Raw genomic sequence first — 22,609 nt, 5'->3', positions numbered from 1 at the left:
AAAAAAGATCAAGCAGCACTTTTGCTTCGTTCATGGAAAAATAAACAAGGCTTGGCTAAAATTTCTAAGAATATGGAATTTTTGCATCATATTACACTATTCTAGATATTAGTTATGGGACTAAAAGGAGCTCTAGAATCCTTTCATCTTCAGGAGGAGATGAGGGATTCTATACCATGCAATGGTGGATTGTAACTCCCATCATTTGGTTATGATTGCACCTTATGTTTGTTGAATAACAGTGTGCTGGCGAACACCTTCAGTTTCCACTCAAGTTACTATAGAATTGTGCCCTAAAGCATACAGGACTCCACAGCTAATGTGAAGAGCCTCTTGCAGCCTTATACAGTAGAGAAATTGTTAAAGAACAATTAGTTCCACATGAAAATATGACGGCTGTGATCACAGCCAAAGTCACTGAGACATCTAATGAACTGCTGCCGAAATACCAGTCATGTAATTGAAAGCAGGCCTAGGGGCTGCTTTTGTTTATGTAGTTGTGAGTACGTTCTCTCCTTCATGTGTATGTTTATCTCCCGTGATCTCCAGTGGGAGCTATGTAGCCATATGGTCAGGCAGGGGGACAGGATACTCTTTGATGCCCATATTTTCTCTAAATAAATAATAATTAACTAAATGAAATAAACAAGAGTAGCATTAAAAAAAACCTTCTCAACTTGGACCATTCCCTAGTTTTGCTTAACATGATGAACTTCATCCCCTCACTTCATCAGCCTACCAGATTCTGGAATAAAGCAACCATGGGGCCAGAAGGGAGAGCAAGCAAGTACGAGCCTGACATAGTTACCTAGTGAATGGGCATTCCTCTACAAATGTGCAGTTGTGGATATGGACATATGTCCCGGTTTGACTGGGACAGTCCTAGATTTTGTAGGCTGTTCCCATTGGTCTGGTAAAAAAAAATAAAACGAACATCCTAGGCATGGGGCATGAAAAGGGGAGAGGCAGAGTGGCATGAGCTGTGAAATAGGAAGCCCTAGCAGACCACAAAATTGCCCTAAAATTGCTTGGTTAGTTAACTTGATTAGTGGAATGACCATTAAAAAGGGGAGATGATTGTTAACACCTGTGAAGTAGAGAACAATGGGTCATTAACAGTCTGTGAGCCCCTTAGCTGCTTGAAGAGTAATACCAGAGCTGCACCATACCAGCCCACCCCTGCCTGTGCCTGCAGCAGCACTGCTGATTTGAGAGGCAAGGGGAAAGGGGGCAATGTCCACATTGTCCTGGAGTTTGCATTGTCCCATATGGTCATCTTAATTGTAGTCCATGCTCTCAAAATGCATTTTACTTTAGACACTATTGGTTAAAAGCCAGAAATAATCCTAGTAGCAAGAGCCAGAATCTATAATTCTTCATTCCCAAGCAATGCCTTCCTTGCTGCACATTAGACTCTGGCTCTCTTTTGTATCCTCTCTTGGCCCCAAGAATCTTACATTCTTGGCTGCCCAGTAGGACAGGATAGGTAGTAGAGCGGGGCTCAGCCTGATAGCTGTGGGCAGTGCAAGATATGGGCCCTCAAGTAAAGGTGGCAATAGAAACTAGGTTACTTCTGGGTAAGCATCCTAATCACTAGGAGTACAGACAGAAGTGACAGTTTTAGCCCAATCTGGCCACAGAATGTGGTTTATAGCCATGACCAAACATAAATGCATGTCTGCAAAAAGCTTAAAAAATGACCAATCAGATGGAAATCTGAACCTTCACTGCATGAGGGGTCAGATGAAGATGTGTCAGAACAGCATCTTCTGTAACTTCTGTCTGCCCTGCCTTCTAGCTTCTGAACTGTTTTCAGAATGGGAGAGGGAAAAGGGAGCAGAGGGAGTTTGGTCTCGGGATTTTTCAGCTCCCACTGGAGGATGAATTGGAGCCCCCTCCAATTCACCCGCCCCACCCTCCAGCACTGGCTGAGGAACCCCTAGAATGAGCTTCCTCTGCCCTTTCCCTCCTCCCATTCTGAAAACTGGGCTGTTACGAGGGGAAACTGGCCAGCAGCTAGATTTCCCTCCCCACTTGAACCAACAGTGAACTTCTGTTTGGTGCAGAGGATCACTGTAACTCAGAACATTTCCTGCAAAGTGTTCTTAGTTACAGCAGGGAGTTGCACTTCTGTCTGCATCCATCACTATGGTGACATAACCAGTTAATCAGTTTTTAAGTGTAACATCTGTCAGGGGCCAAACAGTCATTTGGTGTGGTGTATCACCACTAAAGAACTGGGAACAAGGCAGAGTTCGTAGTGCTTAGAACTGCAAGAGATGTAGGCAGGAGTTTGATACATAGGCAGCCAAGCTGGGTCACTTCTGGGTATTTAGAATTGCCCAAAGTAGGACCAAGTGAAGGTACCTATGAAGTGTTACATAGTTTTGAATAGGTGGAATAAATGAGGATTCCCTTGTGACCTAAGTATCAAAATTCTGCCTAAGATCTGTTTAGGGACCCACAAAGTTGTTTAGAATCTGGGCCTTAGCTACTCAGACTTTTTGGAGAAGTGAACATACTGACTAAGGATTTAGGGAAAACTCTACACAAAAGATGGAAGAGGAGAGAAACGGAATCATATAATGTGACAGAGAGAGAGAGAGAAAGAGGTGGCAAGAGAGAGAGAGATGTTAGGGCCTTTGACTGTCTATTACGCAGCTAGGGAACCAATCAATCAATATGATACCAATAAGGTATCAATCTTAATGAGAATTGAAGGCATTCAGGAATCTGAAGGGTTACTTAGTACATTGAAAGCACTGAGTTCTTAATTTTCTAATCTCTAGAATCCTAAACTAAAGCCAAATAACAATGTGAAATATACCCAATGACAAAATATTTAGAGCTAGAGAAAATTGACAAGCTCCCCCATTTTAAATTTATACCAGCTGAAGTAGAACTTCAAAGGAACTCCTTCTAATATGCTTTTAGGCATGTGGTCCTTTGTTCTTAACAAGTCGGCACCAGCTGCTAGTTCCATAATGCCAAGTTATGAACATTTCAGGCTTGCTCCTCAGCTGATGTAAATCAGCACAGCTCCACTGAAGTCAGTGGACATATACTGATTTACACCAGTTGATTATCTGGCTCTTCACACTTATTGGGCATACACTAAAAAATTTTCTGCACTGTATTGCATGTTCTGCTCTATATTCACCATTACCACTTTGCCAATTTGCATGTTGGAAAACTAATTAGTGTCAGCTGTAGCTGCTCCAGTTTCTGTACAATACATTTCATATTGTAATTAACAGGTTTCATTTAATTATATGGTGTCTGAATTATATATACATATATACTAGGGCTGCGCTAAACTTCGGTCCCCGATACAATTCAGCGGAGATTCGGCCTGCTTCAGTGGCTGAATCTCTGAATCTGAATTGAATTAGGGGACCCTTTAATCTCTCCGAATCGAATTGGAACTCTCCAAATTGATTCAGAGAGATTTGGAAAGATTCAGCTATTTGCATACAGACACAGCTTTAAATGTTTTTTCTACATACCTCAAGGTACCAGGCAGCTTGTGAATACTGTGATGGTGGGGTGGATGGAGCATCCCACAGGAGTGTGAGGGGCTCCCCAGTGTGCTCGGCAGCAGACCCGAAAGTAGACCAGAAAGACTTCCAGTACACTTCTGGGTCTGCTGAGGCATGGCTGCCTGCCCCGCCCATGCCCCCCTGGTTTGGCAACTGGTGGCTCCTAGGTTTGGGGGGAACCTGGGCTCCCCTGATCGCCAAGCTAGGGGGGATGGGGGGACCCTCCAGTGTGCTCCCTGGCAGACCTGGAAGTGGACTGGAAGTGCTTCCAGTCCAGGTCCAGGTTTCCTGCTGAGCACATGGAGGGCACCCCATGCTCCTGTGGGATGCTCCATCTGCCCCAGAATTGCAGTGTCCTCAAGCAGTTCCTGGTACCTCGAGGTATGTAGAAAAAGCATTTAAAGTTGTGTCTATGGCCGAATCTCTGATTCTCTGAATCAGCATCAAATTTTCAGAGTTGGAGTCAGCCAAATTGAATTGGGGACAGTGATCTGAATCAATGAATTGAATCACTGACCCTGATTTGGGCTGAATACAGCCCATTTCACACACCCCTAATATATACGTACATATATATACATATATATTTTTTATTATTTTTTTCCCTACTAATCTTATACACTGGGTAGAGGTGTGCAAAATGGGCCCTATTCAATTCAGATTTGGATTCAGCCCGAATCAGGGATAGTAATTCAATTAGTTGCTCAAATCCAAGAGCACCAGTCACCAAGCCAGGAGGGCACAGGGGGTGCTGCCATACATGCTCTCTGGTGGACCTGGAAGTGGAGTGGAAGTGCTTCTGGTCCGGGTCTGCTGCTGAGCATGCCAGAGAGCCCCCCGCACTTCTGTGGGACACTCCATGTGCCCCAGCATTACAGCATTCATGAGCTGGCTGCTACTTAGAGGTATGTAGAAAAACCATTTAAAGCTGTGTCTATGTCCAAATCACCAAATCTCTCTGAATCAATTTGGAGGGTTCTGATTTGATTCGGATTCAGAGATTCAGAGATTCGGTCACCAAATCAAGCCAAATTTCCACTGAATCGAATAAGGGACCGAAGCTTTGCAAAGCCCTAACTTTGGGTCCTTGTCCTTCTCAAGGACAGATGATATAGGAAAACCCTAGAAGCTCACATTGTTCTTCATTGCAACCTTTCAAATGCTATTTAATAAATGAAAACAAGGACAATACTATTTATACTTTCCAGTCATATGACTTAGTAACGAATGAGGCCAAGTTACAAACTATGAATAACCTTTAGTTTAAAGGTGACCTGCAAGTGTCAATAAAATAGAAAGAATTATTTATTCAATGCATAATTAATTTTTTTTAAGTTTTGCATTGCATGTGTCTCAAAATATACTAAGATCTTGCTAATCTATTTTAGCAGTTCTATCATGCTCGTTGCCACAGTATTTGAGTGTGCTTGCATGACCTGAGCATTTTTAATCCCCAGAAGGTGTGATTTTCTGTGCCAAAGATACTTGCCCTTCAATGGCTCTGGGGAACAGGCCAGAGTGAGTAAGTGACAGAATTTCTTTAAATTAGTGAATGGGGGATTAAATAATATTTTAAATGACTAAAATATACATGAACATAAAAATGTCACCTTGAAATGGGTGAAATCTAGTTCTTTTCCTCCTTAACTAACAAGGCTTGAAATAAGACATTTATGTTAACCATGCAACAGTTGGTAGAACTCTGTATCGAACTCCCTTAGCTTCAAGCACTTGTTAATGGAACTCTTTAGTTGAAGAACAAATGAAAGCTTATTTTCTCAGGGCATTCATCACCTCACAAAGTTAGATCCTTTCTCTGGTCCATTCTATTAAGCTGCTTTGATCAAGTAAATGTGCATTTACCTCAGCTGCCCTTCACTTAAATAACCGACAGACAGAAATACTTCTGAGGTGAAAACAAGTTTCATTAACTATAATACTTCCTTCTGTCCTCTGTCTTCTTAATACCTTCTATATTCCCCATTATGGCTAAGTCCAGGCAGTCCAGGCAGTCAAAACAGGTTATTCTTCCTAATCCCAAATTGTGATCTCCCCACGGCACTGTGACCAGTTCTACAAGTTTCTTAAGCACACACTATTGATATTGACTTTGACTTTACAGAAGTCTTTATCTGCAGAACACCTATTTCCTTTCCCATATTCCCCGTTGGTGTTACATTTTCAGTGCCCTTTCCCAGTCCCAGTTCACTAGATTCCAGCACTGAAACCATATTGCTGTCCACTTTTTCATCCATATTAAGGGTGACCTTGCTATACCCATCTTCAGACAGTTCTATTGATTCCCTAATCATTTAATAATCCAATTCAAAATTGATTTTTATGTTTCTTAAGTCTCCATCACAGTGCAAAAAAATCTTCTTTGCACCTTTTAGCACCTGATTCAGACCTCAACTTCCCCTATGTCTGTGCTATCATTCTTTATGTACCTCTGAGTATTGGGTTGGAGTGTAACAACAACAGAAAGATTAGAGTGCATTTTAAGTTCTCAGCTGAAATTAACCCCGTTTATATTGCACATAATATTACTATAAAGTATCAGTCTTTAGATTCAAGTATATAAATTATGTATTGTATAGGAGTTAATGTTATCCTTCCTGCAAGCTAGCTCAAAGTTTAAGATTTAAATATTTGTATCCCTATCTTGAATAGAAATTAGATAAATCATTTACATATTTTTCTTTTTACCTTACCTTGTATTTATGCAACATCAGGAAAACTACATGGCACAGTACAGTTGATACAGAAAAGCACCAGTATTACAATTCTTAAGGTTCAAAGGTAAGTTTAGCAAGTTATGACAGCATATCATTACAAAGTTATGACCAAACTCAAGCTGGCACAGAGGTAATTGCTGAAGGCAAAGGTTACCTTAGAGAGCCTAGATGATCATGAATTAAAAACCTAGATGTTTGTGATGTCATCATTAGGCCATGAAATATTATGCAGCCTGAGCCAGACATTTTTTGTGTTATGGCTTATGTATGGAATGGATACAAAAGATCTAGCAAGAAAGTTTTGTATTACCGTATTTACTCAAATCCAAGACCACTTCAAATGCATGACCACCCCCCATTAAAAAGAATCTATAGATGGAAAAGGTATACACTTGTTATAATTTCCATGTATAGAGTCTAATTATTGGAGGGTTGTCTTAAATTCGTGCCCCCAATTTATGTGGTAGGGAAAGCAGCAGCAGCAAGACAAGCAGTGGCAGGGGAGCAGGCTGTAGGAGAGTCAAGTTGCTTGCCCCTGCTCTTGGTGCCCCTGCTCCATGCCCCCCACTGCCTGTCCCTCCCTCCCTCCCAGCAACTGCCCTCCCCATGGTATGTACACCCCCCAGGGCCTGCCTCCCTACACTTTCCCCCACCATGCCTGCATCCTCTGCTACTTTGCCCCCTGCTTGGCTCTCCTGCTGCCATCTCCCATTCCTCTTCCCCTGCCATGGCTCACCCTCAGTCACAACTCTGGTTCTGGCCCTACTCTGGCCCAGGGCACCGAGCATATGGTGGTTCCAGTCCCTGCTCAGCCAGGCAGCAGCAGTGCCGGTCGTGGCAGCTCTGGCCCTGACTCTAGCTCTGAGCCAGTCCCAGGGCTGGCGCTCCTGCCACCACGAGTGCTGTTGTCTGGCTGGGTGAGGACTGGAACCACCTTGTGCTCTATGTTCTGGGTTGGACTGGGGCCAGACCTGGAGCTGAGAATGAGTATAAGATGCAACAGGGGTGGGGAGGGAATAGAGGAGATGTGGTGGAATGGATAGGTGGCAGGGAGGAGGCAAGGGAAGCAGAGCCTATGGGAGGAGGGGCTGGGGACAGTGCTTGTGGCTCTGAATCTGACTCCAACCCCAAACTGGAGCTGGAGACAGAGTCACAGCAGCTGCCTGCCTCCATCCTTGCCCCCTACCATCCTGCACTCAAATTTTACCATCCTCATTTTAAATGGGGGGAAGCCCCTTGTCTTGGATTTGAGTAAATACAGTAAATTTATATATAAACTAAGATTTTCCATACTGCCTAAGGGATTTACTGTATTAGCCCAAATCTAAGATAACTTTGAATTTAAGATGACCCTCCTCCCCAGTAGTTAGATTCTATACACGGAAAATTAAAGATTTGTTATAACTTTCCATGTATAGAATATAATTTTTGGAAGGCCATATTAAGTTTGTGCCCTCTCCCCACCCTCACTGTTATGGCAGGGAAAGCAGTGGCAGGTATTGAGGCATAAGACCCCCACCCCTTGTCGCCTTATACTTGCAGCTTGCCCCCTTTGTACTTACCCTTGTTGCTGCCTGCAGGCCACCATGTGTCCCCTGCCACATGCCTCTCCATGCCTGTGTCTGCCCCCACACTCTCAACCTCCCCCACCCCCTACTTCACACTGCAGCTTGCCCAATTCCCTGTCTCCTCTAGGGCAGTCAGCAGCACCAGCAGCAGCTCTGGCCTGCCCCAGCCCAACCTGACCAGGAAAAAGTGGTAGCTACTCCCAGAATGGTGGGGTCAGGGCTGAAGGGACCTCTTCTAGAGCAGAATAGGAGGGGGCGGTTGAGAGGGAGGGGAGCATGGGGTGGAAGAAGTAGGGAGAAGAGGCTGCAGGTCTTCCATGACCTCACAGTCTCCCGCAGGCTCCCCTGGCTGCACATCCGTTTCCCCGCCAAACAAGCCATCTCGACCTGGGGCAGGTGGTGGCTCGGCCACAGTTTCAGCTCCAAGCCTTGAGATAAAGCTGGAGCTGATCTGCTGCCTGCCTCAGGCCAGTACTCCAGTCCAAGATGAGACTTCTTTTTCCCATGCTGATTGGTAAAAATCTTGTCTTGGATTTGAGTTAATACGGTAGATACTCTATTCTCATTATAATTTATAGGATCTACGTATCTAAATCTATACCAATCTATATACCACTTTTCATTTATTTAAACTGTACAATTCTATTAATTAAAATACATAGTCCATAGTGATTAAATCACAGTGCTAAAATAAGCCCTTCAGATGACACAACAATGAAATGCAAATTCTGAACACTAGTTGATAAGGAGTTTTGTATTATTAGTATGATTAGAATCACAAAATGTATTCCAAGATATTCCCTCCCAAACTATGCTATAGAAAAGATATACATATTCAAAGACAAAACAAAAACCTGAAACAACAACAAAATGCCAATAACTTGATATAAGCTGATTTTACATTTGTACCAAGATCAGATCTATGGTTGACAGTTTTTTATTGGTCACCCACTATTATACTCAGTGGCTGAAATCCAAGTCAGACTCCCTTTATAAAATGTATAATCTGCTGTCAGAAAACTTGACAATAAAAAATGTAATCTAAAACACAGAATGAGACGATGTTGTATGAATGCTGGGCCTGATTCTCTGCCAGTGAATGTAAAAAGTGAAAGTAAAGTGCTGCCCTATTAGTGTGTTAATAATATACCCCTCCACGTTACATTTATAGAGCAACAATAAACACAAGGTACAGAGCAAGGGAAATAAGGCTGACCCTACATGGACAAAAATAAAGATATCTTTTTACTCTACAGAAGAGTCATTGTCTGAAGCACAGATCACTCACCTGTTTCCAACTGGTCCTTGCAGTACTCTGCTGTTGGGAGTAAGAGACCTCTCTGATGTTGACGTGATGCTGGGTCTTCTCCTTATTTCTACTTGCCAAATTGCAGTGAGAGGCAGGTAAAGGGGCATTTAAATACTTTTTTAATGTGTCATTACTGCATAATGAATTGCTGTAGTGACACAGTGATCATGATACGGCATCACAAACAGGAAGGGAGCGCCATGTGGCTGATTAACATATGAACCACACTCATGGACCAACTTGAATTAGAATATGTTTGGAAAAAGATTTGACCATCAAGTGTGCTAAGTAACTGCTAAGCATTCTTAACCATAGCTGGAATCATACCCCCTATAAAATCACATGAATTCTTAGGCCAGATTTTTCAAAAGAGTCTAGCACCCTGCTGTAGTGGTTGAGAACAGTGAATTTTTCCTGGGTTAGCATATATCAAGTATCTGGTCTATTATTTACTTGACTGAGTGGGGACTCTGGATGTTGATGTCTTTAAAAAATTTGGCCCTGAATTTTGTTCTATCATGCCAAGACTTATAAGTCAAAACAAAAAGCTCAGTATTTAACATCCATTTCTTCATTTAATGTCTGTTTACTTGGCATGGTGAGACTATTATTCACGAACATTTTTTGGCTAGGAAGCCATTAGTTGACTAGCATTCCAAACTGATACAAATTCAAACCTTAAGCCTCTTACACAATGCTACATGGTAGCCTCAGTTCCTTCATCCACAACCTAACTATTTGAATTTAGCAATGTACTGCATGGTGTCAAGATTTTCTTGCTGACACATGGCTTGAGCCTTCATTGCTCATACCTTTTTAATTCCCATTGAAGCCTGGGATGAAATAAAGTTTGACAGGATGGTCTTCAAAGAAAACTGATCAATATTAAAAGAGGCATCAAGGGAAATAGATATTTAAAATGTTCCAACTCTCAAGTACTTTCATGGGTTGAATCAAAGGATTTCTGTTGTTGGGGTTTTTTTTAAGAAAATAAGAAAAAATAAACCACTTTGATGACCATATAAAGTCTCACTTACTATGGTACCTAGCAGCATAAAAATTAAAATCAAGAGCGGTTGAAGAAAATAAGATGTGGACTGTCTTCAATTTCTTAGTATCAATCACTTATTAAAAACACACTGCTTCCAGCGCCCAGTGTTCTCACTCGAGTCTTGGGTGGATTTCATCTTCAGCTCGCACAATGGTGTCAGAATATCAAGAACAAAAAGGCCATCATTACAACAAGTTAGTTGCAGCCTAGGAAAGATTTTAGAGATCGGGATCGGTTTTCTGTTTTGGACCCAGGAATAAATGCCAAGCTAATAGAAACAGCAAATTGGTACAGTATGTTTTCTTTTGTTAATCCTTCTCATTAACTTTGAGAACCTCAGGAGGCAAGCTGCCACTCTTTGTACCAATAGGAATTTCTGGTTGGCCTTTGCTGATAGCCCTAAATAAAGGATTTACGTATTCTAGACCCAAAAGGAACAGAATGAAAGTCATAGATGATAACACTCACTTGGGCAGTTTTCTAGGTCCAGTTAGCGGGATGAATACATTTTTGTGATTATGATGTTCTTGTTCTCTAGCAGCAGAGATACTTCCAGTAGTACTCAGATACTTCAACATGAATAAATTTAAGCTAGTAAACATTGTAGGGTGAGTGGAGTGGGGGTGGGGAAATTAGAAACAAAATGAAATCAAGGCACCTGGAAAATTGTAATGGTGGAAAAGGCAGAGCTGATACAACATGTAAAAAAGATACTGCAATTTGTGGCTATATACACAGGGAGATCACATTATAAAGCAGAAAGGTAATAGTCTCCCTCTATAGCTTTGTTACTTAAGACATTTAAAACTCATCTAGATAAATCCTAGATATAATAAACTGTAGGAACATGCTGTTCGTGCAATGAAATGGATTAGTCAACCTAATAAATTATTTCCATCTCTCATTTTGATGATTTCATGAACTCAAAAGAACCCAATCTTTCATTTTCACACAAGTAAAAAATCAAACCAATTGCCTTTCATTTTAATGAGCAGTGTAGATATTTCATGAATTTTACTAGGTTTCCTAAGATATGTCACAGTTAATGGCTGACAAGTATTTGAGAATTCATTAATTTCTAGAACCTAACAAGAAAGACCATGCTCTTTTGAGGCATTACATTAACTATATTTACAAATTTCACACTGGAAAATTGTAATAAGGTGACAAAACACCTTGTTATCTATTACACAAGATGTGTTCAAGAGATCCACACACATTTGCATATTTGTATTGTTATGTATACAAGTGATGGAAGATGTTAAATAAGGGTAGCATATCCCAATAGGTTACATCAGTTATTTCTTCTTTTTAGTGCAGGGAGTAAAACTGTGGTGATCTCATACATAATTTTCTAACAGTGTCTAGTAAATGCTGACTTTTTGATGGCAACCACTTTATCTGTGGTCCCAAAAGAATCCCCAAAAGTATTATAGATAACTACTTCTGTAGTATATTACATTTAGAGTCTGAACTGCATTCAGCCAAGCTTTGCAGATCAGGCTGTCAAAAAGCCAGCACAACATTGTCACTTTAAAGCTGCCTGGACAATGGCACAGATATAGAATTATGCTGAAGCACAAAAATGAAAGGGTTAAGGTGATAACATGAGTCAGTGAGCATCCTCCCTCCAACTGTCCTTTCTTTCCCTTCACATTTCCCTTCCCCTCCTCACAGCTGTTTGTCATTTTCCCTTTGACCTCAAATGATAAAAGCCCATGCCATCCTTACAAGTTTATAATGAGTATTCAGACTCACAGTATATTAAACACTCAACCACTGGAAAATGATGGGCACTCAGCATTCCTGAAAACCTGGCCACAGATTTTAATGGCCAAACCTATATTCAGGAACCTAAATGTAGCTCCTTTCTTAAGAATCTTGACCTCACTGTGGATACACAACAGCAGCTTTATTGAATAAAGTATCTTCTAATTTAAACATTTGTACTTTGATAATAATAAAGATTACATAAAACATTTCAGAGAAGGGAAGGTGTAACAAGGAGGTGAGAGAGGAAACAGGTCCACCAGAATTCTGTTCCCTGAGTCATTGTGTGATTGAAGAAAATCTAAGATTTCTGTGCCTTTTTCTCCTCCCTGCATCTGTAGGAAAAAAAGGGCTTTCACCCAACAACGACTCTCCTCCAGAGAGATAGACTGCACTTTTGAAAGAGCCACCCAGAAACCACATGAAGAATTGCTGCAGTACAAAAAGAAAATCCCCATGAATTGCACACCACTAGTTATGACATATCATCTCTCCATGGAACCTATATGGAAAATTCTCAAACAATTGCAACCCATACTAGAAGGAGACCCAATTTTTAAAGAGATCTTCCCAGAACCACCAGTCCTAGCCTTTAAACAAACATCAAACCTTGCCAACCTCACCACGAGAAGCAAACTTCCTATGGCTCAAAACACACTGAATGGATCCAGACCATGACGAAAAATGCACAACCTGCTGACACCTCCTCCCCCCTCCAATAACTGCAACACACAACAGAACTATCAACATTCCTGGATCTTACACCTGCACCTCCAGAAATGGCATATATCTCATCCATTGCACCAAATGCCCTGATGGAAAATATGTAGGAGAAACCAAACAACAACTATGCACCAGAATGAACGCACACTGAAAATCTGTCAGAGACAAGAATACCCAATTACTGGTGGGGGCACATTTCTCACCAGAAAACCACTCTCTCTGCAATCTTCCAGTTCTAATCCTCAAAGGAATTTACAAAACACCTTTCATAGACAAACCTACTAGCTTCACTTCATCAACTTACTGGATACAAAAACTCATGGACCAAATATATACATTGGATTTATGGCACATTATTACCTGCCTGACATTCTCGCATACTGGCCTCTGGCTTCTATTCTATTCTGTCCCATCCAGGAAGAGCACAGAATAACTACAGATGCTTTCTCAGCCTGAAGAATGGTGTTTGTACCTGAAAGCTTGCAAAGAAGAATTTTTCCAACTACTTTAGTTGGTTTAATAAAAGATATTGGATTTACCCAAAGAACCTTGTCTGTCTCTGTAGAATGGACCTTAATTAGCGCCCAAAGAGTATCTGGCCAATCAAAGACAAAGTACATGTCAAAAATACTTCAGCTAAGATCTGACCACTGCTGGTTATTACTACATTCCATAGTATTTTGCAAAAGAGGAGGAAAAAATTCTAACCCTGTATGCTTGTACTCTGCCTATCTGCATTCTCTCCCTACATGGCTCAATAAAGTGAGCTGCAGTTATTGAAGTGCACTGTAAATCAGCTGCTGAATTGCACTTCAGTGAAAATAACAACTCAGTGGTGAGTATAAAATCCTTATAGTATTTTCCCCTTCCCTAACCCACAGTAATGTGCAGATTATTTTGTTTGCAAAATGCTTTGAGCTACTTGGAAGAAATCTTGCAAAAGTTTTCTGGGGCTAATCCTGCAGCCTTTACACTGGGAAACTCTCGTTGTTTTTCAGCTGCCAGAAGTCTAGTCCTATTAATGTGACTTTCCAATTGAGGTTAGAAACAGAATAATTTCTGAATCATAAAGGAGCATAAACCAGTCTGAATTAAATCATTTTCTCTTCAGACTCATATTTTAAAACTGAATACTTTGAACACAGACATCTAGTTGAATTTTGGGCAAAAGCTTGTGTGAACCTTGGAACACATATTTATATTGTATTAGAAATAGGGATTTTAATCCTGAAAACATGTGTCATGCTTCACCCATATAATCTGGTGAAAGGCATGCATCACTGGTAGAGCAAACATGACAGTCCTAGAATTTGAAATGTGTAGTTTGCCCTGAGATTCATCATGTATTTATTCCTGCAAAAGCAAAGATTTCTACTACCTGCTTGAATAATATTGTTATGGTGGGTCTATTTCCAGTCTGAATCTCAGTGATCAGACTCAGGTTTATATAAATTACTCACCTGTCTCACAACACAACTTAGGAACTTGGATAGATAATTTTATGTGATTGCCACCAGCCTGTTTATCAGAATCATCGTCATCATCTTTCTTTGTGGCTTTCACATTATTAGTTCCTCTGGGTATATCCACAAATGATAGTAGTTCAGAGGGAGGCGTGCCTTTCCAAGGATATGCAGTACCCAGGCATTCCTTATTTGCTGCTTTTTTTTTATCTGCAGTATTTTCTTTTAAATCTGCAGTCCAAAATGTTCTGAGTAGAGTCTTGTTTTCTTCTGAGAGCTTTCTCTTAAGTGCCTCAGCTCTTGGCCCTCCATTAGCTATACCATCTACTCCATCTGGTGTTAATCTGGGTGAACTGCAATTTATATTGAAGGACAATATTGATCTATGAATTTTTTGGCTTTTAATTTGAGGTTGGTCAATACAGACAGAGAGCGACTTGTCTACGTAATAGATTCTATCTGGACACTGCTGAGAAATTCTGAGGTGAATACATGAAGTGAATGAAACTGGTACTTTTTCCCTTCGATTACTTCCAGGAGGAAATATTCTATTCTCTTTGCTTTCAGAGTTAAAAATCCAGCCTTGATGCCCTTCACATGATTGTGAATAAGTTTCAGGAACCTTTAATCTGGTGGCATTTTGGTTTGTACAAGATCCTTGATTATACAGAGGTCTGCAGTGCTGAGCTGAACCTGCATTGTTGGAAGCAGTAGTAGCAGCATTCATTAGCAGATTGCCTCCCCTGCATTTCAAACACGGTGAATCAGTAGCAGCTTCCTGCACTGTGTTGTTAGAAGGTGGAACAACTCGTCTAGCAGTAATTGTTATGGATGCAAATCCGTTTTCCTGGTTATGACATTGTTTTTCCTCTCTGGTGTGAGAGTCTGTTCTGCGTACACTGTCATCTAGAGATGCCTGAATTTCTAATCTGCTGGGATGTAACGTGAATGCTCTATTAATGTTGACTGAACCATGATTAGCCAAAGATTGCTTTGTCTGATAAGTATTAGGCTGAGCGATCACAGACTGCAAAGGCAAAGCAGACCTATTTTCTTTTGATTTATTCCCATCAATCTTCTCTGAAATGACTATGGATGAAATCATTTTTGTGTTTTGTGGTGCCAGAGATTCCTGGAAATGAAAAAGATCCAAATTATTAAAATATTCTATTGCATTATATGCATGCAACTATTTCACCTTCAGGGTTTAAAATACCAGATAGGTTTGTTTATGAGGTCCCCCTCCCTTCTGCCCCCCATTCCAGCTTTTGCCATTTCAAAGAAATGTTTGTAAAATTAACTCGGAATTTTCTGTAGACATTCAGAGAAAAATCTGATCCATTTTGTGCAAAAAGTAAATATTTTCAAGGTATTAGTTTGAATGATTAATGGAGTCTCTCAGTTGGAGTAGCTGGTCCTATGTTTGTTTAACAACATATGTGTCAATGACAATTGTCAATTCTAGATTACAACCTGCCGTCTCATGCTGATTTGCTGAAATATTTAAATACCCTAAGAACTTACAGTCTAAAAATGCAGTGCAAAATGAATTATGTAGGTGTGCTGTGATTTTCTGCTGTGTATTTATGTGGGAGTTGGGTCAGAGCTGTTTTTCAAAAGCATCAGATATGAGCGTGGGGAAAACTTCTCCATGTTTTCTCCGACAAAAAATACACACAATTTTCTAGAAGTGCTCTAGATACATTTAATTAATTACCAGTCATGTCTTGGCTGCATCAAATAGTACTGATTGATGGTGACCAAAATTAGGTTTTGTGACTGTGAAAATGACCCTTTATCATATGCCTGATTTCCCCATTTGTGACAGAACCTGTGCCATTATATTAACAATACCAGCATGAAGTTTAAATCTCTCTGAATTATTACCCAGATGACATATTACATAGTGTTCACTACATGCAATTAAGTTTACGGCCTCAAGTTTATGGCTTAAACTGCTGCATCTTGGTTACAGTCATTGCTTGCTACATCAATTGATTCCCCAGTTTTTTGCACCCAGTCCTTGCTCAGTCAAATTCCCATTAAGCTCCCAAGAAAATTCTGTGGGGTTAGGTTCACAGGGAATGACTGCCTGAGGGACTCACTGGTTTAGGTAAGGGATGGACAACCTTTGGCATGTGTGCATAACACACAGGAAACTGGGGAGAGAGCAGACATCAAAGCAGAAGATTGGTCAGGGAATGGAGCAGGGAGCAGAAAGCAGAGCAGCCCAGGGAAGGAGGCTAGAGTGGGACTTGAGGAAACTTGGGGCTTAATTTGTGGTGTGCCTGCCTGAAAGCTTGGCCCCCACTGGGGTAGGTTGTTCATTGAAGCTGTTTATTGTTCATGAAACCTGCCAGATTGAAATCCCTAGAAACATAACTGAAAGTATTAGAGCATAGGTAACTAGATTGCTTTTGTTTCTACACATTACCACCATTGTCTGTCAACGCTTTCCCCTGACTGACCACCTCCTGGTGCAAGAAACCAATTTCTTTACCTCCTTAATTTGTCTTCAGTGTGCACCAACCAGGCAGCCAACTAACTTGAGTTGCATGATGGTCTATTAGGAACTATGCTGAGATCATCAATCCATGTCATGTACAGATTCAAACAACTAGTTCAAACGTTGACTGTTAGCAATACAACAGAATTCAATTTTTATAAACAGTGGGGGAAAGCATCATTGCCAGCTGTTCCTTGGGCATATGCATATTGGAACTATCCCACATTTGGACACATTTTCCTACTATTTGAATTGAATAGAGCAACATTCAGGCACCTACAGGTTTTCATAGTTAAACCAAAAGGCATTTGGATATGCATGACAAAGATTCCATTTAGAAACCATAATAATGAATAATTTGGAGTAAGATATATGGCACTCCCATTACTGGTTAATATATATTTTGTTTAGGATATAAGAAAAACCACACAAATAAATAGTTTGACTACAACATGCCTGTAGCAGGGTGGTCTGGTGTTTAAGGGGGGCAGCCAACCCTGGGTAGGAGCCCAGCTGTGAGTGATTAGCTGAAGGGGAGAGAGCAGGGAGATTGAGCTGAGGGACAAAGCAGTTGCAGACGGAAAGCAGACTGAACCCAGAGGAGCTCACCTCTAGAAACAGCTAGAGCTAAAAGGCCCTCTCCTGCCACCTACAGAAGGTTTGCTTTACTCATTTGTTTGTTTGGACCAAGAACTATTGTGTTGTGTTATAAAGACTAGCTGAGGACGTCCCAAGGAAGCAAAGCTAGACAGTGAGGCTGCAGGTATCCAAGTCTACTTGTAGACTATTGTTTGGAGCGTCTGAAAGACTCCTAAGGGGACAAAGCCCACTTGCACAGCAGCAGGTACATCAACGTGCTCACAACATCACTCCAGCTACCTTAATTTTGCCTACACTGTCCCTTGAACTTCTAATTGTGTAAGGTATTACACATTATACATTATCCACATGCAAACAAAAACTTCTTGTAGATTGGGTTGGGGCTTACTATAGAATTGTATGGCTCACTTATAACCTTTCCTCAGGTTACTTAGACCACATGATAAGGGAAGGGTGGTTTTGTCACCCACTTATAGAAGCCATCTATCCTCCTACCATTGACTGGATCAGCGGTGCTTAATCTCCAGTCTATGGGGACCAGATCCAGTCTGTGGAGCCATGTCACCTGGCCCACAGAGTCCCTCATGGGTCTGGAAATTTGGAGGCAGGGGAGTGATGGCAATTAAACACTAGTACCGCTCCTCTCCTCCTTCCCCTCTTCCCCTGCCTTCCCCTTCCCCTCCCACCAAATTTCCAAGCTCTGTGGGCCAGATGGCATGGCCTCATGTGTCAGATCAGGCCACAGGACAAGATCCAGTCTGCAAACTGACTCTGCATCACTCACCTGGCACATATATTTTGTCAGTTAATTCTTGCTTTAAACAGAGGGCATGCCAAGAGATGGAAGAGCCTTTATTTTTTTTCAGAGGAATGTGCACTTTGGTAAAAATGTAGATCGTATTTGATATTCTGTTTTACAGACAGTAAATGTTATGCCACATCTAACAAAATGGTATCTGTGTGGCAATAATCAAGCATTCCATAATTAATAAATATAACTAGCTTGTAGAATGACATGAAAATTGAACCTCTGAAGGGAAAATACATCCTGAGCTTTAATATTATACCTGAAGGCAGAGCAAGTTACTTAATCCAGAAACTATTTTCACTTGAGGAATTTGATTTTTATTGTCACTGGAGCCATATTATATATGTGTTACTATCTCTTGTGATTATAACCTATGTTTCCCACATTTTCCAATCTCTGTTCTCTCCAAATACTTATTTTATTGATATTATTTATTATTTCTAGTACAATAACCATGGAGAGTCTTTTCTTGGCTGACTGCACTCTCAGAACAAGAACACTGATGTCACAGGTCTTCAGCTAGATTTCTGCTATCAGATATGTGAGGCTCAGAGTACTGTTCCCCACTAGAGGAATGCAAGCTAAAGACAATCACACCATAGTCTTGCCTTGTTTGCTACATTATTTCTCTCTTTAGAAAACAGCATGGGCACATCTACACATGCTCCCCACAGCTCAGTTGCTACTGCACCATCATTTAGTACTTGCATTACAAAGTACGAAATGATGGTGCATAGTTATTTGTAGCAGCTATATTGACACAGTTATGCACTATAATGAGGTAGCTCATCACTATGGAGTCAACATTTACAGTTTGTACCCACTGATGCTATGGTACCGAAGCAACAAACTACAGCGATGTAGCATCTCATGTAGACACTCCCAGTGTTAAATAATCCCTGAACTGGGATTTTTAAGGGGAGTAGATTTGGAGAGCTAAATACAGAGATCAAGAATTTACTTACAGAATGGAGTGCCAAAGAAAATTTTCCCACCTCCTATGCTGTTTGTAGCTCTAAATTCAATAATTTCCTAGCCTCAGGGAACATATGTTCTCCCTTTCCTAATTTTTTTCCAAGGCTTGCAACAATCTTTGCTTCATGTTGTGCTGCACTTTATTTACCTTGACCTACAGATTTAAGACCTTTGCCTGGCTTCCAAACTTCTCCACCTCCTTTAGAGTTTCTGAAACTACTGAGGACAAATGTCCAATGAAATGCTTTATTTTGCATGCATCTTGTGGACTCCAGCAGCTAACAAAACGGAAAAAAAATATTTCCTAAGTGCAACACAGATAAAAATCCCTTTTTAATAGTCCACAAATAAATCAGAAATATTTGTCTGATTAGTGTAAGCCTCATACTGAAATTTTTTGAATCATTCATTGTAATTTATTTTTACAATTTAGATATTCCTTCTTTCCTTCCCATCTTTTGATATATAAGTGGATCTTTTGGACCTGGTAGCTGTTCCTCCTCTCTTTTTGTGAGCTCACAAACTTGACTGTCCTTATGAAAGAGGAAAGATAATTGTGTTGAACTGAAAAGGTTTTATTTTGTGGGGATTGAAGGATGAGTATATCTCAGTTTGGAAAACTACTTAGCTTACATATCCTGGGTCTGGTCTCCCCAACATGAGAATGTTTTCTCAAGAACATGCATTTTATTTTTCTTCAACAAGAATATGGTTCATAAAATGAATGAAACATATTGGAAAAAGAGACATCTTAGCCATCACTTTATTTGGCTTTTCTGCTGCCTAAGTGGAGTCTGACTAAACAAAAACAAATGCTAACACCCGGCATGGAAGTAGATGATCATTTTTTAAACCTGAATGCATTCTGCTGACTACTACAGAAGCACAAGTACATTTTTTTTACCTTCATGGAGTTCAATTCTCTCTCTGCAGCATTCTTATGCTGAAGGCTTCGCAGTGCTTTTTGCCTGTTAACACCATGCTGTCGTTCTCTTAATCCTGCAGGGAGAAAAAAAGAGAGGTAGCAAGTTACTTTTAAGACCCAAATAGAGGATAAAACAGCATCAGTTGAGGGCAAAAGGGTATCACTAAGTGATCTGAATTGTTTGGAATCCACCCATCTCCAAGCCTGCATCTTTTCTTATGGATCGGAGAGGCACTAAAAACATCTCTAGAATGCTGCTCCTAGTATTGGTATATAGGTAAGCTGTAATTGTATTTAGACATGATCCAAATCCCACTGAACTCAAGGAAATGTCTTACTGGTATTTATTTCAGTGGCTGAAGATAATAGGGACTGACTACATTTGCTCTTTTTCAGTCTGTAGAGCCTAGGACTAGAAACTAGTGTACCATATAGAGACATTATTAGCACCTGCACACATGCAAGGAGGCTGCTCCAATGTGCTGTAAATCTGACACATTGAATCAATCGAGTCTGCCGGAGTGCAGAAATTAATGCGCTCCAGCATCACATGTATTAGCGTCCCTGCACTGAAAAAGAGTGGTAGGGCGCTTTAAATTAAAGCTCATGGAGCGAGCTCTAATTCAAAGTGTCCCGCTGCCATTTTTTCAGCCGGAGGACACTGATACAATGACACTTGGGAGCTTTTAATTAGCACAGCACAATAATTAAAGCACCCCCGCGGCCTCCTGGAGCACAACTATAAATGCCCTGTGAGCCTCATCTTCTTAGACTTAAGACAACTTCCATGAAAGTAGCATAAAGTGGCTTTAGGAATGTGATTTAAAACCATGCTAAGAACCACTGTGGTAATCTGGTTTATCTTTTTTCTTTCTTTTTTTTTTATGTTCTGGAGACCATGCTGCCTGTAGTTCCTATAGCCATGCATTTTTAATGCCTAATGTTATCCATGGAGTTTTACATAAATTATGTTTCTATTTTGTAGGAAGCCTCTAATAAGCAATCTGAAATTATTAAAATAAATCATTCTTTAAATGAAATAGAATCTTCATGTTATTGGCTAATCAGCTCTGCAGCCACAACTCACACCACAGTTAAAACATAGGTTTCACCTATGCACTATGCAAGTTGGCAGTTTATACCAAACAAAAGCTTATTTCCCATGCACCGCAGTATTACCAGAGGGATGGGAGTGAAGATCTTCTGACTGCAGAAGGTTCATATTAAGCTCTGTATACAATACTAGTCCAATTTATCCCCACTGGTGTAGCAGGAGGGGTGGAAGGAGAGGTGTCGAGTAACATGCGAATCCCTCATCATACTCTCCCCGATGAGAGTTAGTCTCCTTAGAGTGCCGGTGTGGGGTAGAAACTGCAAATTACAGCTGGGACTCTACAGGATGCCCATCGGCAGAGGCCATCTAAGGTGATTCAATGACTCAGGATATTCTTCAGAGTGCTCATAGTCACATAATCTCCAGTCTAGATAGTCCAGTTGGAGAGAAGTGGCAACTGGCTTTAGGACAGTCAGACTTCGTCAGAGCAGTATCTGCCAAGAGGATTTTGTGCTGGTGTTACTCTTCTGCCAACTCTAGCCACTATGTGCTATACTAGTCATTTTACCAGAGGAAGAGAAAGCTGTTGTCTGTGAAAGTCCTAAGCAACAAAAAAGGGTGAAGAATCCAGTCATGAGGATTAGGAAGGAGAAAAATCAGAAGCAGAGGTCGATCCGAAGTTTTTTCAAGGGTCAATGACAAAAGTTGTAGTAGTTGCATGTTATGTGTCTGAAATCTCCAGGAAGAAGTGGTATAAATAAGTCTACATCTTAGGAATGGTTAGGATGTTTTGAATAAGAGCTGTTCAGAGTTGTCTAGCAACACGCAGCTCCTGGGGACTCATTTACTCCTTCCCAGGTTATTGGGACTAAGAATACTCCCAATTCTTACTCCATTCCACTCCACTGAGAGCTCTTGAGCTGGGGGCACCCTTTGTTTGAAATGCACGTAGCTACTGGCAGGGCAGTGCACATAAATAAGAGTTCCTTAACCTTGGAATTCAGTTTTCAGCATTGAATGGCTCAGCAGGTCATCAGGGGAAGCTGCAAAACTTGCCTACATCTACAAGCATCTGGGGAAGTAGGTATGGCATGAATTGGTTTTGCTGGGAGGATGGAGTATTTTTAGTTTATTAATACTTGAAGTAAATGCAAATATTTCGGTAAGTAGGAGCTTCTGGCTGGTCACCCCTACTGCTCCTTTTTGTAGTTTTAATTTCTGTAAATATGCAAGAAGTTGCAGAGAAAGTTAATGAAAGGAAAGCGGTAGAATGAATGTAGAGGTTTGAAAAAGCACAGTGCGTGGTTTTAAAAAGTTAGCACTAACACACAGTTATCAATACTGTCTTTTTCCAAGTATAAGAGGAAATCCATAGTTTTCTCAGCTGTTTTTATAAAGTAACTGAGTAAATGCTGATTTTTTTTTTAATTTAAACCACCCCCTCACAGTGTAAGGAAAACCAAAAGGCTGAATTAAGATAAACCCATACTGTTCAACATCTTCATTAACGATGTGGACATTGGAGTTAGGAGTAGACTGGCCACGTTCGCCGATGACACCAAACTTTGGGGCAAAGCATCCAC

The 22,609-nt window shown here is 40.7% G+C and overlaps 1 protein-coding gene across 5 annotated transcripts in view; it reads right to left on the bottom strand.

The window, feature by feature from the left end:
* CUNH10orf90 (chromosome unknown C10orf90 homolog) overlaps positions 1 to 22,609 on the bottom strand; it is a 253,893-nt gene that overhangs the window by 56,129 nt on the left and 175,155 nt on the right. For all 5 annotated transcript variants that reach the window (XM_019556072.1, XM_019556076.1, XM_019556074.1 and 2 more), the window contains 2 exons: positions 19,952 to 20,046; positions 14,156 to 15,290 (listed from right to left, as the gene is read on the bottom strand). In XM_019556072.1, the coding sequence (XP_019411617.1) occupies positions 14,156 to 15,290; positions 19,952 to 20,046 (1,230 nt within the window). The remainder of the gene's footprint in view (positions 1 to 14,155; positions 15,291 to 19,951; positions 20,047 to 22,609) is intronic.

The sequence above is a fragment of the Crocodylus porosus genome, unplaced genomic scaffold (genome assembly GCF_001723895.1).
Source record: "Crocodylus porosus isolate Cpor-Errol unplaced genomic scaffold, CroPor_comp1, whole genome shotgun sequence".
NCBI lineage: Eukaryota > Metazoa > Chordata > Crocodylia > Crocodylidae > Crocodylus > Crocodylus porosus.
This window is presented reverse-complemented; position numbering and strand designations above follow the sequence as displayed.